The 20,463-nt window shown below is 36.3% G+C and overlaps 1 protein-coding gene across 1 annotated transcript in view; it reads right to left on the reverse strand.

Moving 5' to 3' along the window:
* The window catches only part of SLC2A13 (solute carrier family 2 member 13), a 342,174-nt gene that overhangs the window by 121,302 nt on the left and 200,409 nt on the right, over positions 1–20,463 (reverse strand). The window contains exon 5 of the mRNA XM_003926726.4: positions 1,100–1,263. Within this exon, the coding sequence (XP_003926775.2) occupies positions 1,100–1,263 (164 nt within the window). The remainder of the gene's footprint in view (positions 1–1,099; positions 1,264–20,463) is intronic.

The following is a 20,463-nucleotide window of genomic DNA, read 5'->3' on the forward strand; positions in this document are numbered from 1 at the left end:
TATAAAGGAGTTATTAGAGTAAGTTAATTGATACACAGGAATGACTTGTATATTTGAACAAAATTAGAAAATTATACCATGCAACCATGTAAAGACAATGTTAGACCAGGCATGGTGGCTCATGCCTGCAATCCCAGCACTTTGGGAGGCTGAGGCAGGCAAATCACAGGTCAGAAGTTCGAGACTAGCCTGGCCAACATGGTGAAACCCTGTCTCTACTAAAAATACAAAAAGAAAAAAAAAATAGCTGGGTGTAGTGATGGGTACCTGTAATCCCAGCTACTTGGGAGGCTAAGGCAGGAGAATCATTTGAACCCAGGAGGTGGAGGTTTCAGTGAGCCAAGATGGTGCCACTGCACTCCAGCCCTGGTGACAGAGCAAGAATCTGTCTCAAAAACAAAAGAAAAAAAAAAGACAATGTTAAAGATCAGTCCCATTCTGTCAAGTGAAACAGTCCTTGTGTTACAGTGAAATAATAAATAAAATGGGCAGAATTTAAACATAAAAGATATTTGAGAGTTTTTTAAAAAAGGTTTTGCTTTATTTCACTATCATAGAAAATACATTTAACCAACCAGTCCTAGAACTTAGGCCTGTTTCAAGCACAAAAAGAGTCTGTCCTGCTTTTTGAAGAAATTACATGGTTCTAACATTCCACTGCTGAAAGAACTTTGAAAAAAAAAATGCTCCAAATTTAATTCCATTTTACTCCAAATTTAAAAATATAAAATATGTTAAAAAGTCAGTTTCCGAATCCAAAGCTTTTTTTTTTCAAACAAGGATAGAACAGAAAACAATTATTTTTTTTCACTTTTGCATCTTTGAGTAGAACTCAAAATAACAGAAAAATGTTACCCTCAGTAGATCCAAATTATTCTTGCAGTTTGTTTCTACTCACATTCTAGTTTCCAGGCATGTATTGTAATAGTTGGTAAAGATTTTTTTCTTTTTTTTTTTTGTCTAGAAGAACTCTTAATTTTTTGTTGTTTGGCTGAGAAACCAATATTAGAAGTGGTATAAGTATTGCATTTTCGAAGGTTAAACTCGCAGTTATTAGGGAAAAAAAGTTTATAATTGAATTCTTCATCCAGTCACCTACCTGCTAAACTACCAAAGGTAAGCTTTCTGCGGCCCACTTTCTCAACAAGCCAGACTCCTACGAGTGTGAAAATGAAATTTGTGAAGGCTGTAACGGAAGCCAGCCATATTGCAAGTCTATCATCTTCAACACCAGACATCTGCAGAATGGTTGCACTGTAGTACCTGCAAGGCAATGAATAAAACAATTGCTACTGATAGTCATCCAAAGAAACAGGATAATTCTAATAGGAAAAAACCTGTAGCCAACTTAAAAAACAATGGATAGCTATAGTAATAATATCAAATTAACATGGGAATTCATGCTGCCTGTTGAAAAGATCACAATATACAGACTGTGTTCAAATAAATTTATTTTGGAGTTTGGATAATCAAGGAAAGGCACCTGAGCAAGTAGATAAGGCTGAAGGCTTCCAAAGTGATACATATCCCACAACTAGGGACAGTGGCAGCTGGTAGTTTTACTAAAACTATCGTAAGCTCGAAGTTCATGGAATGAATCAGAAGTTATCATATACCGTGAATTAATGTCCTTAAAAGACTGCCAGAAGAGAATGTAATATAACGGTAAGAATTTGGTGCAAGTGAAGGATCACGCCTCAAAAAAGACACAATGAGTAAGACAGTGTCACAATGTATCTGGCATTGTGGAAAAAGATGATAAATTGACACGCGGTCCATGAGAATCGCTTACGGTTCCTAAAAATAGGTACTCTTTGGTGAGCAAAGTCTCTAGCATGATTAGGTTCTGTAGACTCATTTCATGCTAAGTGAACTCACTGAAGACCGGTTTTTTGTTTGTTTGTTTGTTTTGTATTGTTTTGTTTTGTTTTGTTTGAGACAGAGTGTCGCTCTTGTTACCCAGGCTGGAGTGCAATGGCGCGATCTCGGCTCACCGCAACCTCCGCCTCCTGGGTTCAAGCAATTCTCCTGCCTCAGCTTCCTGAGTAGCTGGGACTACAGGCACGCGCCACCATGTGCAGCTAATTTTTTTTTTTTTTTGTATTTTTAGTAGAGACGGGGTTTCACCACGTTGACCAGGATGGTCTCGATCTCTCGACCTCGTGATACACCTGCCTCAGCCTCCCAAAGTGCTGGGATTACAGGCTTGAGCCACCGCGCCCGGCGGAAGACTGGTTTTTAAAAGACCATAATGCCAGTCTGTTGACGCACAATGAAAGATATGTCTGGCACATTTAAGGATGACAGGTTTCTCACAAGACATTTCTTTTCTGGTGGAAATATTAATAGCTCAACCAGCTGATTACTTTAAGATTGACCTGAAAACCAAGAAAGCAAAATACTCCTGGTGAGTCACTGATGAAATGTGATAGAATTCAAATCCTAAAGACACATTCTGAACCATGGCTTTGCCTAGCTTTTGATGCCGTTATAAAATGAGTTAGCTTTACTCAAATCAGACAGTGGATATCCAAGCAATATGTTAAACCAAGCTGGATATTTCCATGATTAAAAATCTACAGTTTCTGAATATTTATCAACACCTTCATAATATTTCAAAAATAAAATCTGTTTTTAATACGTATAAGTCTCATAGATTCATCAATGGCTTCTGTCTACTATTTTTTAAAATAATGATGATAGTTCTTACGTAAAATTTTAATACCAACATGGACTCATTCATCTTGAAAAAATGTGTTTTCCTTTTTTAAATTAGTAAACTTAACTTATAAATTATGCAGCATGAGGGATGTTTTACTGATCACACTTAAAAAGTATGCCAACCATTTTAAGACTGAATTCTGACAGCTGTTGCTGAAAGAGAAATTCCCAGTGGAATTATTCCCAGCGTCATGAAAATTGTGAATGTTTTGCAGTCAGAGTGTAAAGTGATGATAAAAATTATGAAAACAATTTGTTCCATTTATATAGTATTTTATGGATTCCAGGTTCTACCATATACATTTTCATAAAGACCTGTATGGCAATGTCAAATCTCATATGTATTCACTAAGAAACTAACATGAATACCAAATCCAAAAGGCAGAAAATAGAGATATTGAGAGAAAATTCAAATATTTAAAGCCAAAAGAATTTGACATGTCATGCCACTAAGTTATACAGTCTTCACAATGATTTAAGCATAAAAATAATTACATTCCACAAAATAATTCTTCCAAAGAGAGGCAGGGGAAAATTAAAACAGAAGCTATTTTGATGCTTTCATTTTCAATAAAATAAAACCATGAAATCACAAGTGTTAAATGAAGGGATAGAAAGGAGAGTGACAAAATCAGTTGTCTAAATTTTGTTTAAAATGAAAAATGTTACATAGGTATAAAAAGGTATTTTAGGTACTTAAGTTATACAGTCAGAATGCAAGCAGCACCTGACGTGGGATTCAGAAACCTGCATTCTAATGGCACGTCTGTGTCTTCTGGCCAGATTGGGCAACATAATCACTTGTACAATGAATATTTATTTATTAAGTTCCTAGTGTATAAGCCATGTGAATTGCTAAAATTCCACAGATACGTTATTAAATCCTGTTGCTGTCCTCAAGAAGCTCATAGTTCAGTTTGAAAGAATGAAATGCAAAGACAATATTTTAATTTCACAACATGTTCAAGAAACAGTGAGTCATAAAGGACACAGCAAACAATTTATCTGCTGTAGAATATTCCTTGGTTTTCCAGGGCATTAATGTGTGAGTTGTACCTTGTCATAGAGGTTTGCCAGCAGGTCTGACAATCTGGAAGGGCATTGGAGGTCATGGAAATGACATATCTGAAGGACCAAAGTGCAAAATGGTATGCTGGGTTCACAGACATAAGTGGCCGGGCACGGTGGCTCATGCCTGTAAGCCTAGCACTTTGGGAAGCAGTGGCAGGTGGATCACCTGAGGTCAGGAGTTCAAGCCCTGTCCAGCCAACATGGTGAAACTCTGTCTCTATAAAAATAAAAAAATTAGCTGGGTGTGGGGGCGGGTGCCTGTAACCCCAGCTACTCAGGAGGCTGAGGCAGGAGAATCGTTTGAACCCACAAGGTGGAGGTTGCAGTGAGCCGAGATCGAGCCACTGCACTCCAGCCTGGGTGATGGTGTGAGACTCCATCTCAAAAAAAAAGAATGCTTACAAATGAGAAGTATGATATAAGGCTGTAGCAAAGATTCTGTTATGCAGGGGCCTTGAATGTAATGCTACATGTTTAGATTTTGTATTGCAGGCAATGGGAAATCACAAGGCAGAGTTTAAAGTGAAATAATAGGATTAAATCTGTTCTATTAAGAGACTACTCTGGGGGGATAGCCAAGTGGGTGGACTGGAGGCCGAATGAACTAAAGGTGTATTGTTCTGAAGTCATTATACTGGCAGCAGGCAATTGTAGATTACCTGGATTATTGGAAAACAGTCAGAGGAGGGGCTGAAATTCACTGACAGCATAGTATCTCCCTCTCAGCAGGAGCTGTGACTTCAGCCCACATTAAATTTTGTCCTGTACAGATTGCCTTGATTTTCATCTGCCTTTCTCTATCATTGGTAAATAAATATATCAGTTTGTGTTGCTGCCATGACATATGACCACAAGGTTAGCGACTTAAAACAAAACACATTTATTATCTCACAGTTCTGTAGGTCAGCAATCTGAGAAGTGTCTCACTTGGGGGTCAAAAATCACAGGTGTCAGCAGAGCTCTGTTCCTTCCTGGAGGCTCCAGGGAAAAATCATTTCCTTGTCTTTTCCAGCTGCTAGAGGTCTCCTAATTCCTTGGCTGGTGGCCCTCTTCCTCAGTCTTCAAAGCCAACAAGGATTTGTCAAGTCCCTCTCATGGTACTTCACTATGGCTTTTGCTTTGCCTCCCTTTAGACTATATTGGGTCTACTCAGATAATCCAGAATAATCTCCCTAATTAAGGTAAACTGATTAGCACATGTAATCCAGTCTGTACCTTAATTTCCTTTTGCCATGTATTGTAACATATTCACAGGCTCTGGGAACTAGGATGTGTACATATGTCCTTAGGGGGACCATTATTCTGCCCATCACCGTAAACGTACTAATCACCAGTAAAATAAGCGAAAGCCAACAGTTATAATGAGAAGGAAGGGATGAAAGACAAGGACATCGACTTAAAGGGTGATCAGTTCTAGAAAAATCAGGCAATAACTACATTCTCTTTCATGGGGCAAGAGATGACATATCTAGGTCACAACCATTCACAATCTTAATTTTAAAAGTCAGGTCATGGTCTAAGGGAAAGAAACATTTAGCTTACATTTACAAAGTACATTCCAATGTTTTCATGAATAATGATGTCAGCCAACCATTTAAGTAATGGGCTACCTATCACTGTGTTTATAATCTTCTAAACCTTTATGCAGTAGTTTGCATTTTCAAGGGACCATATTCATTTGAAAGTTGCACGAAGGCATAAGGGAACCCTCTTATGCATAAAAGAACAATATGAACAACTGAAAAAGGCTTTCTTGCCTTTTTAGACTCAAAGCAGGCATATCTTCTCTTTTCAAGTCATTTTATAATATCTATCAGACAAACTATCATCCTCTTCAAAGATTCTCTGGGCAAACTTTGGTCGTATCACACACATCCTCTCTTTCCCAGAGTGAAGTTGAAAGGTTTGCAACTCTCTGTAGACATTTAAGAATAGCAAAGGCCGGAACTCTACATGCATTGCTATCTTAAAGATTATATGACACTCAGCTTCCAGTCCTGAATTTTAAATCTGACTCACACAAAATAGAAACATACAGGCTTTGGAAATGACAATCTATCCTAATGCCGACTTTTAACTAGCAATAAAAGACTTTATATGCTTAACAAAATACATCTGCTAAGTTCCTATTTGAACAAAGTATCTCCTAGGAATTTCTGAAAAAGTTATCTTTTTCCAGCTTCCTGGGGCCACAGCCTGTCTTTTTCACTATTGCATTACAGAATTAACAGTGAAATAATTGCTTGTTAGATTAATTGAATTTACCACAAACTTCTGAGAAAATATTAAGAACAATTATACTAAAAAACACCTGATAGAATTACTAAATTAAAAATTAAAGACTGATGAGAGAGAGAGAAAATGAAGATAATTATATGAAATCCTTAGCTGCATAGACACTATAAGATAGCTCTAAAATTCCTGGCAGCCAAGGCAAAATTGTAAATATTTTAAATAATTTTAACTGTCTGACAAAGTAAAATCTATTCACTCATAATAAAGACAATTTTTTTTTCTGGCATGGGACTATAAAGACTTTAATTTCATGAATAAAAGGGATATAGAACACACTCTTCCTGAGAAGAGCCAGTCTAAATAGGACAAATTAACTGCTGAAATTCAGTTATAATAATTTGATTAATGTGGCACAAAGGTGATACATCCTAGCAGTATTACAGTTAGCTTCCAAACACAGTCAGCTGTGAGCCTTGCATTACTCAACAGCCTTATAAGGCATATTCATGTTGTGATAATAGGCTGAGTTCCATGGAGGGCTCAGAAGACAGGAAGACCAGGAAAAATTTGGAACTTTCAAGAGACTGGCTAAATGATTGTGACCAAAATGCTGATAGTGATATGGACAGTGAAGTCTAGGCTTCCCAGGTCTCAGTTAGAAATGAGGAACTTATTGGGAACTGTAGCAAAGGTCACGTGTGTTATGCCTTAGCAAAGAACTTGGCTGCTTTTTGTTCATGTCCCAGGGGGCTGTGAAAGCTTGAACTTGAGATTGATTACTACAGTATCTAGCAGAAGAAATTTCTAAGCAACAAAGCATTCAAGAAGTAACCTGTATGCTTCTAAAGCTTATCCTCAGATGAGGGAGCAAAGGAATTACTTAAGGTTGGAGCTGATATTTAAAAGGGAGGCAGAGCATAAAACTTTGAAAAATTTGCAGCCCGAGCATGTGGCAGAGAAAGAAAAAGCCTGCAGAACCATAAGCCAAGTAAATATTTTTTTTTTATAAATTACTCAATCTTAGGTATTTCTGTATAGCAATGCAAGAATGGCCTAATACATCATCATATGGAAAATACATCAATAGCTTTAAGAGAAAAATGTTTTACTCAAGATAAAACATGTTAAGCATCATTTTAAAAAATGTATTAAAATTTTTAAACATATTTTCATCTATTTTGTACATTTAAGTATCCTCCTTGTACATGCAAGATATAAAGCCAAAATTAAAAGTTAGAAAAGTAGAAATCACAATTGCACGTATTTCATATGAGTGATTTGAGCTAACATACTAGCGAATTGTCATACTACCCTTAAATCAAGCAATAATCCGAAAATCATATTAACCTGCAAACATTTACTTATTAATCACATTTAATAGATTATAAAATAATCTTCAAAATTTAAATAATTTTATTAGTCTTTTGGGAAGAACAAAGAAGAAAATATACCAATGGAACTTACAAGGGATTTCTACGTATGCCAATGTTGCCAATGTGACCTACCCTCTGCCTCAGAAATGAGTTCTGTCACTCTGGCTTTGTGCCTCCAGGGACCTCAGGAAACACCTGTTACTTGTATCACCTAGCTCAACCACATCACTGACTTTCCTTTAAGCATCACTGAGAACACTGAAGTGAGCTCTTTAATCTGACCTCCAATTCACCAATTTGTCATATTGACCTTTAAATTCTATCTATAAAATACATGCCCACTGGACATTGAACATTTGGGACTTCACATAGTCTCACATTTCACATTTGTTGAATTGTATGTATAGCAAGTCACATGTGATCATTCCCAAACCTATTTATTATGCCTGCAACTGTAATCACATAATTTAATCAAATATTACATAAAGCAAAAAAACATAAAATACTAAAAGAGAGTTGTTGCATTAAAAGCAAAACTTCATGATTTGGAAAAAGCCAATAAAGGTTAAGTTATTTTAAAAAGCTGTGTGGGTTACAACCATAGAGAGTTAGGGATATGAGAGAAGTAAAAGTCTAGAAAGATTCTGCCCTTGGGCTTCTTCTTATGTGTCTTTCAGTTCTTCTTATATTTGAAAGCCTGGAATTCACAGATGACAACACAGGTGTGGTTTATGTAAAAAAAAAAATCTGGATGTTCAAAGAGTAGATATGATGAATTATTGTATAACTAGAAATAAAATGTTACGGTATATATGCATCATTTCCACACGACTGTCTTTCTCAGTTTATTAAAAAAGTGCTGATTCTAATCCTGTCAGATAAGAAGGCTTTTCATCTTGCCTCACCATGTCTCAGTTCTCTGCTTATTTCAGCAACAAGAAGGAGTCTAAGACTTTCAGATCACCTATTTTCACCTGGCCATTTACCTCCACACTAATCTGGTAACATTCACTAATTCGACCCAATCTTCCTCTCCTCTCAGCCCTTCCACACTCTTTTTCGTGCCCTGTGAACTAAGTCTAGACACGAGGCATAACTTCTTATATCTTGGATCCAGAGGCTAGGTGGTTTTCTCTCACATTTTAGATACTTCTGGGCATGAGGAGTGGGAGAGAATAAAAAGAGGGGCAAGAAATGATTGTACTATCCTCTAATTCCTACTTAGTTGTCTATCTACTTTCTGGTCAGCATTCATTCAATAGAGATTTCAGTACTGGCTTCGCAATTTTCTTCTTCACTCCTACCTTTGTATCATGATTCTTGGTGAGAGTGGCATCAACATGGACCACCCGTACAACATCTGAGTCTCTTTGAACTGCTTTACCATCAAAATTCTTTAAGTATCTTCCTCTCTGGTCAGCACAGCCTACTCTCAAGGCTCATTTACTTGAATTCCCCATTAACACAATATGTCACTGTCATGTAGACTTTATTCCAGATGCTGCTTCTTTTTTGTTATCCATCATCACTCATTCCTGCCCCTTACCCACAACGGTACTTGCTGTCTAAATACTTTACATTTCCTAAACCAGAGGGTCTCGGATATCGAGATAACATAGAATCTCCTGAAATACCTGTTCAAAAACACAAGAGTATTGGGCTCTGTCCTCAGAATTTCTGATTCAGTAGGTCTAGGAACCAAGAATCTGCCTTTCTAACAAATTTTCAGGTAACGCTGATGCTGCTTTGAAAACTACTTCCACAAACCATTGCTACAATCACTTTCTTTTCATCATTCTCGAATCCCGTAGCCTGTTAACCCTTTGTTATACTTACGTCATAAATTCCAACTCTGTCTATATCCACTTATTCTTCTACTCTGTATTTACATCTAGTAGCTGAAAGGGTCTCAAGAAAAATGCAAACAAATTATCCTCACTTAAATTTCCTAAGATGCACACTTCCCAGTTCTCCAAAGGATGATTTCATAGCATCTCCCTTCTTTCTACTATCCCAATCTATGCAGCCTCAGGTGAAATACTGCCTAATATTCAGAGAAAAATGGTGAGCAATCAGATGGGTACTACCTGCCTCATCACCACCACATCTACCAAAGTACCTGATCAATCTACATTGATATACAAATATCAATCAGTACTCAAACACCTCTCTTTTATATTCCTTCTATATTTGCTGCTATAATTATTACTCCTTCCTTCTACTTTTCCCCAGAAATTTATCTGTACCTCTTTCAGTAACACATACCACTTTGTTTCTGGTATTAGAATTACTTAAATACACATCATATTTCAACTTCTACCACATTTCTATAAACTTCCAAAAGAATAGTCTGTGTTTCACTCTTGCAACTACCAAAGCAGGCTTGTGAATATTTTTTAGACATCTACTGTTTATTTACATGAATGAATGTGTTCATGTGGGTTCCTACCTCTTTTTAAACTTACTTAATTTTACTGAGATATAACTCATATATCAGAAAACTTTACCTTTTAAAGTATATAATTCAGTGTTAAGTATATATGATTAAATTTTAGCCTCTTTAATAATTATAATAAGTAATGTTCCTAAGAAAGCACTCAAACAATCCAAAGGATTAAAGTAATTTTTAAAAAGTCCCTGCAGTCAGATGGAAAGGAAAGGTGGAGTGGAGTGTGTCTCAGTTTTTGCTGAGTACACCCTAGCACCGCCACTCTCCCGATTCAGCTGCACTCCTTCCTACCTCACTGCCAGCTTGAGTTCCCAGGTGCCCTCAGGGGTGGAGAAGAGTACATCAGAAAATGACGACATATGACTTGGGAGCTTTTGATTCAAACAACGATACAAACTAGTCTTTTCTTCCATCATTTATTTGTCTCCGTAGTTCCAAGTTGTGCCCTTCTAACACCTCATTAAAGCAAACAGGAGGGAAAAAGGTGACAGTTTATTTAAAATTCTCAGGAGGCTTAAGAGCCTGAGTGTGAAAAAGGGCAGGTCACGGCATTTACTTCCTGAAAATCACTGCTCTCAGCACTGACTTTCAAAAGGGAATTAAGACAGTGTTTTATTTTAAGCTGGAATGGCCTCAAAGAATCACATGTAAGTAAAATTTCACAAGAACTTTCATTCTATATAAAAGCAACATTTTAGCACTTGGTCACAAAAATGTGATTATGCAAAGATATGTAATTTTATGTGCATTATTTATAACTCTGAATCTCTATGGAATCACAAACTGGGAAAAGAGGTCAAGAACATACAAGATGAAGTAAAAAAAGAAAAATTCAGAATTCACATACAATCTCACCTATTAAAAGTAATCACAGGAAAATAAGGCAAATACATCAAAATGTTTAGACAGACTATCTCCAGGTGGAGAGATTTTGATGCCTTTTCTTCTTTACACATTTCCAATTTCCTATAACAAGCATGCATTATTTAAAAGTTTTGTTTAAAGTGTTACTATTTTGTACATTGGAAAATGTCATACATTGTATTCAGGCACCATAAACCTCCAAGTCTGTAAAGTAAATCTATACTTTTTATGCATGTATGTATGTATGTATGTATGCAGAGACGGGGTCTTGCCATGTTGCCCAGGCTGGTCTCAAACTCCTGGCCTCAAATGATCCTCTTCCCTCAACCTCCCAAATTTCCAAGATTACAGACATGAGCCACTGGACCCAGCCAAATAAAATCTAATATTATTTTAAGTTAAACAAACATGAAATTATAATCATGAGGAACTTACATGTGTATTTGTCTTCAGAGAAAGACAATTTAATTTTTTCCTCTGCCAAACTTAGTATTTTCTTAAATTAAATAATCTATGTCCTTTACCTCCGGGTGTCTAAAACACTACAAATAAATCACAGTAAGAAATTACAAGCTTAACTATACAATCAAACAAATATGTAGACATTTTCATAGAAAATAAGGACATCATGGCCAAATGCCTCAATAAGATGCAATTAAGATACACTTTTTCAGGACCTGCTATGTGCCAGATGTAGCAGAAGATACAAAGATGATATCTGCGTACTGGGTTCAGGGAGAGTGGAGGCCAACAGCACTGAGGGTGGCTACCATACGCATAACAAGGTCATACTGGTGGCTGAGTTCTGTGACAGCAGTGAAAGTAAGGAGCTGCCGGAACATGAAGGCAGCAATGAACTCCACCTTACATGAAAGCAGCAATGAACTCCACCTTACAGTCCAAATAGTTCATCAGTGATGCCAATTAGCCATGGTACTGTTTCCCATGTCCCAAGATTGAAAACAATACAAACGGGCAAGGAATTCAAGATGCAAGTTATCACAGGGTTTAGCCAGAGAAAACATTTAAAATCAGCCAAGGATCGCACATGGGGAGAACTGGAAAGAGCCAGAAAGACTGTGAGTCATAAGTGGGATGACAAACATCTATTCAGTTGCCCGACTAGAAAAACTGTAGTGGCAGAGACAGGTATTACAGCCAGGAAGGAATTCCTTGATTTTGACTTCCTAGGAGATGACAGTGATATAAATTGTGACTACATTTAAGAGTTGCCTTTCAGGCAGGGGGTTGATGATGAAATGGAAAAGGAGCTCTGTCCACAGCAGCTCATGAGGTAAAAGATCTGAGTGGAGAAGAAGGATCACTGGAGGAACAGGAGGCTAGGAATGTCAGCAAGACTGCCAGTTCCCAAAGATTGGGGAAAACACAGACTAACCTCACTTGAAATTCTCTCCTCTCTCAAATGAATGTTTGCATCTCCAGATGAAGAGTGGGTTTGTAGAAAAACAGAGTAGGTGAAACATAAAGCAGTACTGCAAACTAAAGTAATGTGCTTTATTCAGTCATCTAACATGTCAGAAGTACAGATCTCTGGACCAAATATTGCATGTTTGGTATATTTTTTTCCTCTCTCCCCCTCTACAATGTGGATAAAGGACTTCTATGGCATGGCTTACCTGTTCTAGATACTAAAATTGATAACTATGCATTCCAATTATTACAATAAACTTTCTCTGAAAGGATGACTATTAATGAATATTACATTACCACCAAACCACCCAGAGAAAAATTCTCTCTGGCCTTAGTACATTACCTAGGAATTCTTGTCCTTCTCTGAGGCATTAATTCATTTCTACCTCGTGAATCATGGAATAAAACTTGTCTTCCTTTTCTTACTGGCTGCTAAAACATTTACAGCAACATGGTTCTCAAACTTTAGTTTGAATCAGAATCATCTGAAGAGTGTTCCCAATGTAAAATTTCCAGTTGTCTGTCCTTTGTCTGACAGGAGCTCCAGCCTCTTCATACCCAGGATTCTGATTCATTTCAAGAAATTCTTTTTCTCTCTCTCTCTCTTTTTTTTTTATTGTACTTTAGGTTCTGGGGTACATGAGAAGTCAAGAGATTCTAATGTATTTGGTTCAACATCGCTTTTTAAAAAGTCAGGGTTTGTGACCCAGTTTGTATAGCTATTACTCCAGAGCAACCATCTTCTATAGAAACTGTCTTCTACTCTTGAGTTATTTCCTAAATCACTAATTTAAAAGTTTCTTTTTTCTTACTGCTTCTGCATGTGTTTAACTAAAGCTCACACTTCAGAAATAAAGAGGTAAAATTTAAATTGCACAGATCTTGAATCAACAGAGATAAATTTTATTGTTCCTTTTCCAAATATCAGGGAAAGAAAGACAATCGATTTTTTAACAGCAGAGGAACCAGTTGAACTGTAACAGCCCTAGGCTAAGTGAGGTCTGACACACAAATATATTATTAAATATAAATTAGGCTGCTGGCTTGATGTGGTCATGTTGACAGCACTGTCCCCTTTGATGTTCAAAGGAAAAAGCCAGACATTACACTTGGTTCACTTCAATGTATACATGCAGCACTAAAGCATGCTTGCTCAATTATTAGCAGACCAGGAGGACCTTTCACAGCTGACAGCAAAAAATCTAACTGTGTATATATGAAGTGTGATCTGAAGAAAAGTAATTATCAATCAGTCAGTATGCATTTATTGAGTGAGTACTACATGAAAGACATTCATTTTAATTCACAGATCCACAGAGAAGCATTGAATCATCTGGCTAACTCTGAAAAATAGAAAGAATTAAGCAGATATTTCCGAGTTACATGTTCAGGTGTGTTTGAATTGACTGTATTGTCTTAACTCTCTACTTTCCTTTAAGTGTGTAGAATTGGTTTTAGAAATGCCTTTTTCATTTCCTGTTCTTTATTATGAAAATGTAAAGCTACTTCATAAGAAAATACAGAATAGAGAAACAAAAAGAATAATGACTAATGCTTATTGAGTATTTTCTACAAATCTAAAAGATTCACTTTTAGAGTTGAAACTGAGGGCAGAAATCATTTCCTAATAAAAGAGGAAAAGGAGAAATAACATCTACTGAGCACTTACTAAATGCCAAGTAGTGTCCAGATGTGTTTTGCACATGTTAAATAATTCCGTCATCGAAAATACCTTATAAAATGCAAACTTGATAAGAGGCAACATTAAACACCTCAGAGTTTAATTAATGCAACAGACGAGCTCTACAGTCCATTCTCATACAGATTTGGGGTAAGAAAAGAAACTGTTATGGAATTTCTCACTCAGTTTAGGCACTACACACTGAGCAAATGTAAACCCTTATTCATATTTAACACTCTACATTTTTTTGCACAAAATGTATTTTCATTTTTGATAACATCTTTTGTCTACTTTAGTACTTTTGGTACAAAACAAGTTATCACTAGCAGTGAAATTCATAAAACATAAAACATAAAAATACTTAGACACCTCCAGAGATGTGCAGATGGATGGGCAGCCAGTCTGTTACCAGTGACATCCCAGAAGTACCCTGCCCCTTCAAGGGGATAAGGAGCACACCAGTCCTAGAGACTCAAAGTCAATAAATTCTTCTCCACTAAGAGCTCTAGAATCAGTGAAAATACACCTACAGCAGGCTTACAATGGAACGTAAAAAAGGGCCTTTTCACCACAAGGGAAGAACAATGGGAGAGAAAAGGGAAGTATAGGTCCCCACTCCCTGTGTGTGTCATGCTGATGGTGAGGCAAGAAATTATTAGATTTTGAGCAGGAGTTTTTCCAAACACCAGAAGGTAGACATCCTCCTTACAGCTTCTTCTATTCCAGTGACCATCGCTGAGGTTAGTTATTCCAGTTCCATGAAGAAATAGCCTATCATTCCGTTGTGAAGGCCATTTTATATTTTGTCCAATTTTTTTCCTTTTAAAACATTCCAGATTTTCTTTCTTCTTGGCAAGAAAGGAATAGAAGTGACAGTATCACTGATGTAGCATTTGTTTATTCTTGTAATGAATGAGGTCTGTCTTATGATTCTCCTTCTCCCTACTGATTCAATAAAGGAGAGTAGGAGAGAGGTGGTTTGAACAGACCAGTGATCAACAATCCTTTTCCTTCTAATTTCAGGAACCTCCAGAGTCAGTTTGCTCATGCTTCGTATCCCATATCACCACACCACTCTCAGTCTTGTGTTGATGAAATGCTTGGAAACGCTATTAGCCTGATCTGGCAGATATCAACTGACAGATTGATTGCACTGACTTAGCAAAAAGCCATGGAGGATCCCTGTGCTTCTGGAGAAGTAGCAGTGCCACCTGGGCAGGCTGCTTCAAATGTCCACATTCTGCTGCCTGCCCAGTTCATGGGAGAAAATGCTTATGTATTTAACCATTCTAAGTTATAATTCTATGTATTTATTTATTTATTTAGAGAAGGAGTCTCACTCTGTCACCCAGGCTGGAGTACAGTGGTGCAATCTCAGCTCTCTCTACAACCTCTACCTCCCAGGTTCAGGTAATTCTCCTGTCTCAGCCTCCCAAGCTGCTGGGACTATAGGTGCACGCCACCACGCCCAGCTAATTTTTGTATTTTTAGCAGAGACAAGGTTTCACTGTATTTGGCCAGGCTGGTCTCAAGTTCCTGACCTCGATTAATCCATCCTCCTCAGCCTCCCAAAGTGCTGGGATTATAGGCGTGAGCCACCGTGCCCAGCCCAATCTAAGTTTTTACTTAATGTGCAATTTAGCAAGGTACTTGCAATTAGTGACACGGTAAAAAACCTACCCTACTTTTGAATGTTCATTCTTTACATGACAGGACAGAATTGCAAGAGAGCACAGTACTAATTTTACTTTTTGTGAACATTGTTTGCTAATAATGTAATGTTTACAAAGGCATAACAATCAAAGAAGTTGTTTTGAATATAGTGTTTTCCTCTATTTGAAATTCTCACAAGTAACCAAAATTTTATAATATTATATTAATAACTAATGCAACTTAATTCGATATTTTGACTCATGCTATTATGAATTGACCCACATAGCTATGATCTGCTTATATTTCAATAAAAATAGCTAAAGTTATTCCAGATTTCAAATAACCATTCACTAGTAAAACATTTTTTCTTATGAACAGTTCAAAGTGTTTATAAAAATACAAGTAGGAATTCAATAATTAAAATTAAAACTCTCTCTGAACTGAGCAATATAACTTAAGTGTTGACTGTGACATGGTTTAGAAATACAAACATAAACTAGATAAAGGAATTCTCTTGTTTTTTTCTAAAAGCAAACCAAATGCTGGCTCATATAATCATATCATACTATTTCATTTTAAAGTTTATTAGGCCTATTAGATCTTTCTGCAGATCACAGATATCTAATTACTTATTTTCTATGTATATATCACCATTCAGTTCAAACCCCAAATCTGTTATCAATATAATATTTGTTGATAGTTTTTAAAACATATTTTTAATTATTACTTTATTATTACAGGATGCTATATATTCCTCTTTGTATTTAAAATATTGGCAAATTCTTTAACTTTTTCTATTAAATGAGAAATTTTAAGACGCATTAGTATAAATATAGTCTTGTACTCTAACAAATGATCCTATATTTTACAATTACTGTAAGTTATAGGAACGTTTGCGAGGTACTCAGGTACCATCATACAGAGAAAGTGAGTAGAGGCAAGCTTTATGCATCAGTGGTAAACAACCTTCTAAAGGGCAAACCTCATTTGTTGTTTTTATTATCCAATATTTACACAATTACATTCTAACCAAAAATGAATATAATTTCTGTATTTTCACCAGTTTCTACTTTCAACTAAACTCTGGCCAATAATACTTTATAATTCTACATAGCAATCTTTAGTCTACACTTGCCAGAAGTAGCAAGAAAATTACTACATGTGGGTAGAAACCCTATAATCTGTAAAATAATCCAGTTACCAATTTTAAGTAATACCAGTCTATATCAGTTTTCAAGTCCTAAATTAAGCAATTACTAGGGATATATTAATACAAAATCTCGAGTTACATGTAATAAAGAAATAAAAGGAATATTTTCCCTTACAGAGAAAACCTGGCCATTTGTTAACATTAAAGAAATAGAGATATAACTAAAGTATGATGTAAAAAGAGGTTCATTACAGCATCATTATTATTATACAGTATTATTTATAAAACTGAAAAAAACAATTAAGAAAATACATTGTGGCAGCAGAATATCAGTCCTGCAAAGCTGTCCGGGTCCTACTCCCCTGAATATGTGATACGTTATTTTACCTGGCAAAGGGAAAGTAAGGGTACAGATGGAATTAAACATTGCTAATCAATTGATCTTGAGATAGGGAGAGTATCCTGGATTGCTCAGGTGGGCCGTAATATAATCATGGGAGTCTTAATAGTGGAAGACGGAGGCAGAGGTAAATCTGTTTGACCTGTGTCAGATTTCTGACATACTGGACTGTAAGATAATAGATTTGTGGATTTTTTTTCATTTTTAAGGTTTTTTTTATTTTTGATCGATACATAATAACTGTATATATGTACTGAAACATCACACCGTACTCCATAAATATGTACAGTTATGTATAAATTAAATTGAAGTTCATTTTCAGCAGCTATAGAAAACCAACACATATACTGATATCCTACATTATGAAATTGATTAAACAAATTATGGCTAACCCATATAAAAATTTCTATACAGCTATTAAAAATGTTTTAAATAATATGTAATAACATGAGAAAATAGAACTACCCTGATATTAAGTAAAAACTTTATACAATGGTACATATTACATGATTTTAATTCTGTTAAGTCAAAGATACATGCATTATGCAAAGTGAAATGCCATCTCTCAGATAAGATTATGAATAATTTTATTTCTTCATACTATTTTGTATTTAAACAATGAACCTTATATATAATTTTAAAACAATAAATGTAATAGAAAAATTCTGGGCACCTAAATCCCTAAGAATCTCTCAAACTTTCAAATACAACTTTTTTTTTTAAGATTTAATTTTGAGGATGCATCTAGGATGCTTGTCCTCTGGGACACCTTCACCAGCTCTCCCTAGTCCCTCCATTGTTTCCATCCGTTTGCTGACCTCTGCCTCTGCTCTGTAACTACCATTCTATGGCATCTCTGCACTGTGTGATAACTACTCCTTTACTTTCCTGACTCCTCCATTGAACTCTGAGCAATTTGAGGAGGGACCCCCCACTGTTTCACTCCTCATTGCATGTTCCTATCCTTCCACAGAGGAGACAACATTATCTTCAATTCTTGTTTCATCAGTAAAAATCATGAATACTTTAGGCCAAAATAGATTGGAGGTTTGTAATTTATCTTAAGAAAGCATATGAAAATCTCTAATATATTTATTCAACTCTATTGTTTCTTCAGTAAATAAATCCTAGGAGTCCTAAAAATGCATTGCTTCATGAGCTCCACAGTGGAGATTAAGATAGGAACTTGGAAATAATGGCTATCATTTTCTGCAGGTCTATTACTGTTGACAATCCTCAAGGTATGTATTGCTACTGCAGTTTTACATATTAGAAACCTGGTGGCTCAGAGAGGTTAGGAATGTGCCGTAGGTTAGTGGTAAGAATAGGCTCAGATCAGGGCTCAGTCCCCTAAATCGCATTGTTGCTAAAATCTAAACGGGCTCAACATTTATCTACAGCCTTTCCCAGACATTCAGCTGAGAATGTCTCTCATCTTTACTGTGAAATTACAATTTTTTAAAGTGGTTTGATCATTATTATTAGTTGTCTATGTTTTTTCTTAAAAAAATTGTTGATACTATAGGAGGAAAATAATCCTATATTGGAAAATATGGTTATCTGAATAATAAATATGATTTTTTTAGTCGGTTTAATCAAGTCCGTGAATTCATACATTAATTCTACTCTCTTACAGAGAAGAGAAGATCTGTTAAGTAATTTCTGGCTTTAAAAGTTTGCAAATTACTGAAAAGCATTCATTCTACTGCAGTCTACATTCCTACTTCTGCTCCACATGGTAAGCTACTTACACTGTAAGTAATAAAAAGAGCTTGAGCAGAGAAGCAGCCGTGGCTGTATTTCTGTAATTAATAAGGCTGCCTCTTACCCCTGTCTGTCTCATTAATCTCCCTGTCTGGCAGCAGGCTGGCAAGGCCACCTTTCCTCACCCTTTCAGCTTGTTTGGGTCACAGGAATAGCTGAGCTGACTTGTGTGTGTGTGTCTTAATTCTCCCCAGGGAGATTCACGGAACTGTCTGGCCCAGCCACAGGACCTACTGTTGGCACCATGCTATAACAGCTTTCGCTGGATCAGTGATAGACTGCTTACGATTTTATCATTGTGACTTGATCTGTGCAACTACTGAGGCTTAACCAACTTTAGTCAAAAGAAAGACCCCCCCCTTTTTTTTTTACTACTGAAATCCTCATTTTTACTTTCACTACTTTCTTGGTTTTGACCAATATATTGGGTACATTAAACAATAAACCTATTTCTTCAAACAGATTCTTATGGATCTGCCACAGAAAACAGCAATTAATAAATATAAATAGTAGCCTGACTAATTAATACAGTATTAGTCAATTTTCTTTAAAAATAAACAATATCGAATTTGTTCTGAAGTAGTGACAGAAAAACCCTCTACAACAGAGGGGAAAAAATTTTCTCTCTAGAATTAGGATACTGACAAGATGAAAAGTAAGTAAGTGAAAACAACCAAAGTCATATTACATTTTCTGCCTTTTTCTCAATAAAGCCAAATTGTAGAGCTTTAACATTATAATGTTAGCAAAGAAAGAAAAAAAAAAGAAAGCAAATCCTGATGTTTATATTAATTTATCAAACCAAATATTCAAAAATAAAATTTAAAAAGTTAACTAGATTCTGTTTGATGTTACAATTTGTTTTGAACTACTCTAAATTCAATTAAGAGATTTTCACATTATTAAGAAGAAAATCAAGATAATTTGGTCTTTGCATATTTCCTACTGAGAAAAATAATCCACAAGCATTAAATTTAAAAAAATCAGAGTTATCAAAAATAAGAAAGCAACACCATATTCAGTCATTTAAATTAGATTGACCAATTTTCCAGGAAAATGCTTAGCAACATTCTAAACAGATGCTTGGTATTTTTCAATAATTTTATCTATGTGTATTTTATAGAAAACAAAACATTCCTTTACAGTTTTATAGCTCTTTCCTTTTCTTTTGAAATGGAGTCTTGCTCTGTTGCCCAGGCTGGAGTGCAGTGGCATGATCTCAGCTCACTGTAACCTCTGCCTCCCAGGTTCAAGCAATTCTCCTGCCTCAACCTCCTGACTAGCTGGGACTACAGATGTATGCCACCATACCCAGCTAATTTTTGTATTTTTAGTAGAGATGGGGTTTCACCATGTTGGCCAGGCTGATCTCAAACTCCTGACCTCAGGTGATCCACCCGCCTTGGCCTCCCAAAGTGTTAGGATTACAGGTGTGAGCCACCACGCCAGGCCTATAGCTCTTTTCTATTAAGAGTAAAATCGCCGGGCGTGGTGGCTCACGCCTGTAATCCCAGCACTTTGGGAGGCCAAGGCAGGTGGATCATAAGGTCAAGAGATCAAGATCATCCTGGTCAACATGGTGAAACCCCGTCTCTACTAAAAATACTAAAAATTAGCTGGGCATGGTGGCGTGTGCCTGTAATCTCAGCTACTCAGGAGGCTGAGGCAGGA

The sequence above is a fragment of the Saimiri boliviensis genome, chromosome 7 (genome assembly GCF_048565385.1).
Source record: "Saimiri boliviensis isolate mSaiBol1 chromosome 7, mSaiBol1.pri, whole genome shotgun sequence".
NCBI lineage: Eukaryota > Metazoa > Chordata > Mammalia > Primates > Cebidae > Saimiri > Saimiri boliviensis.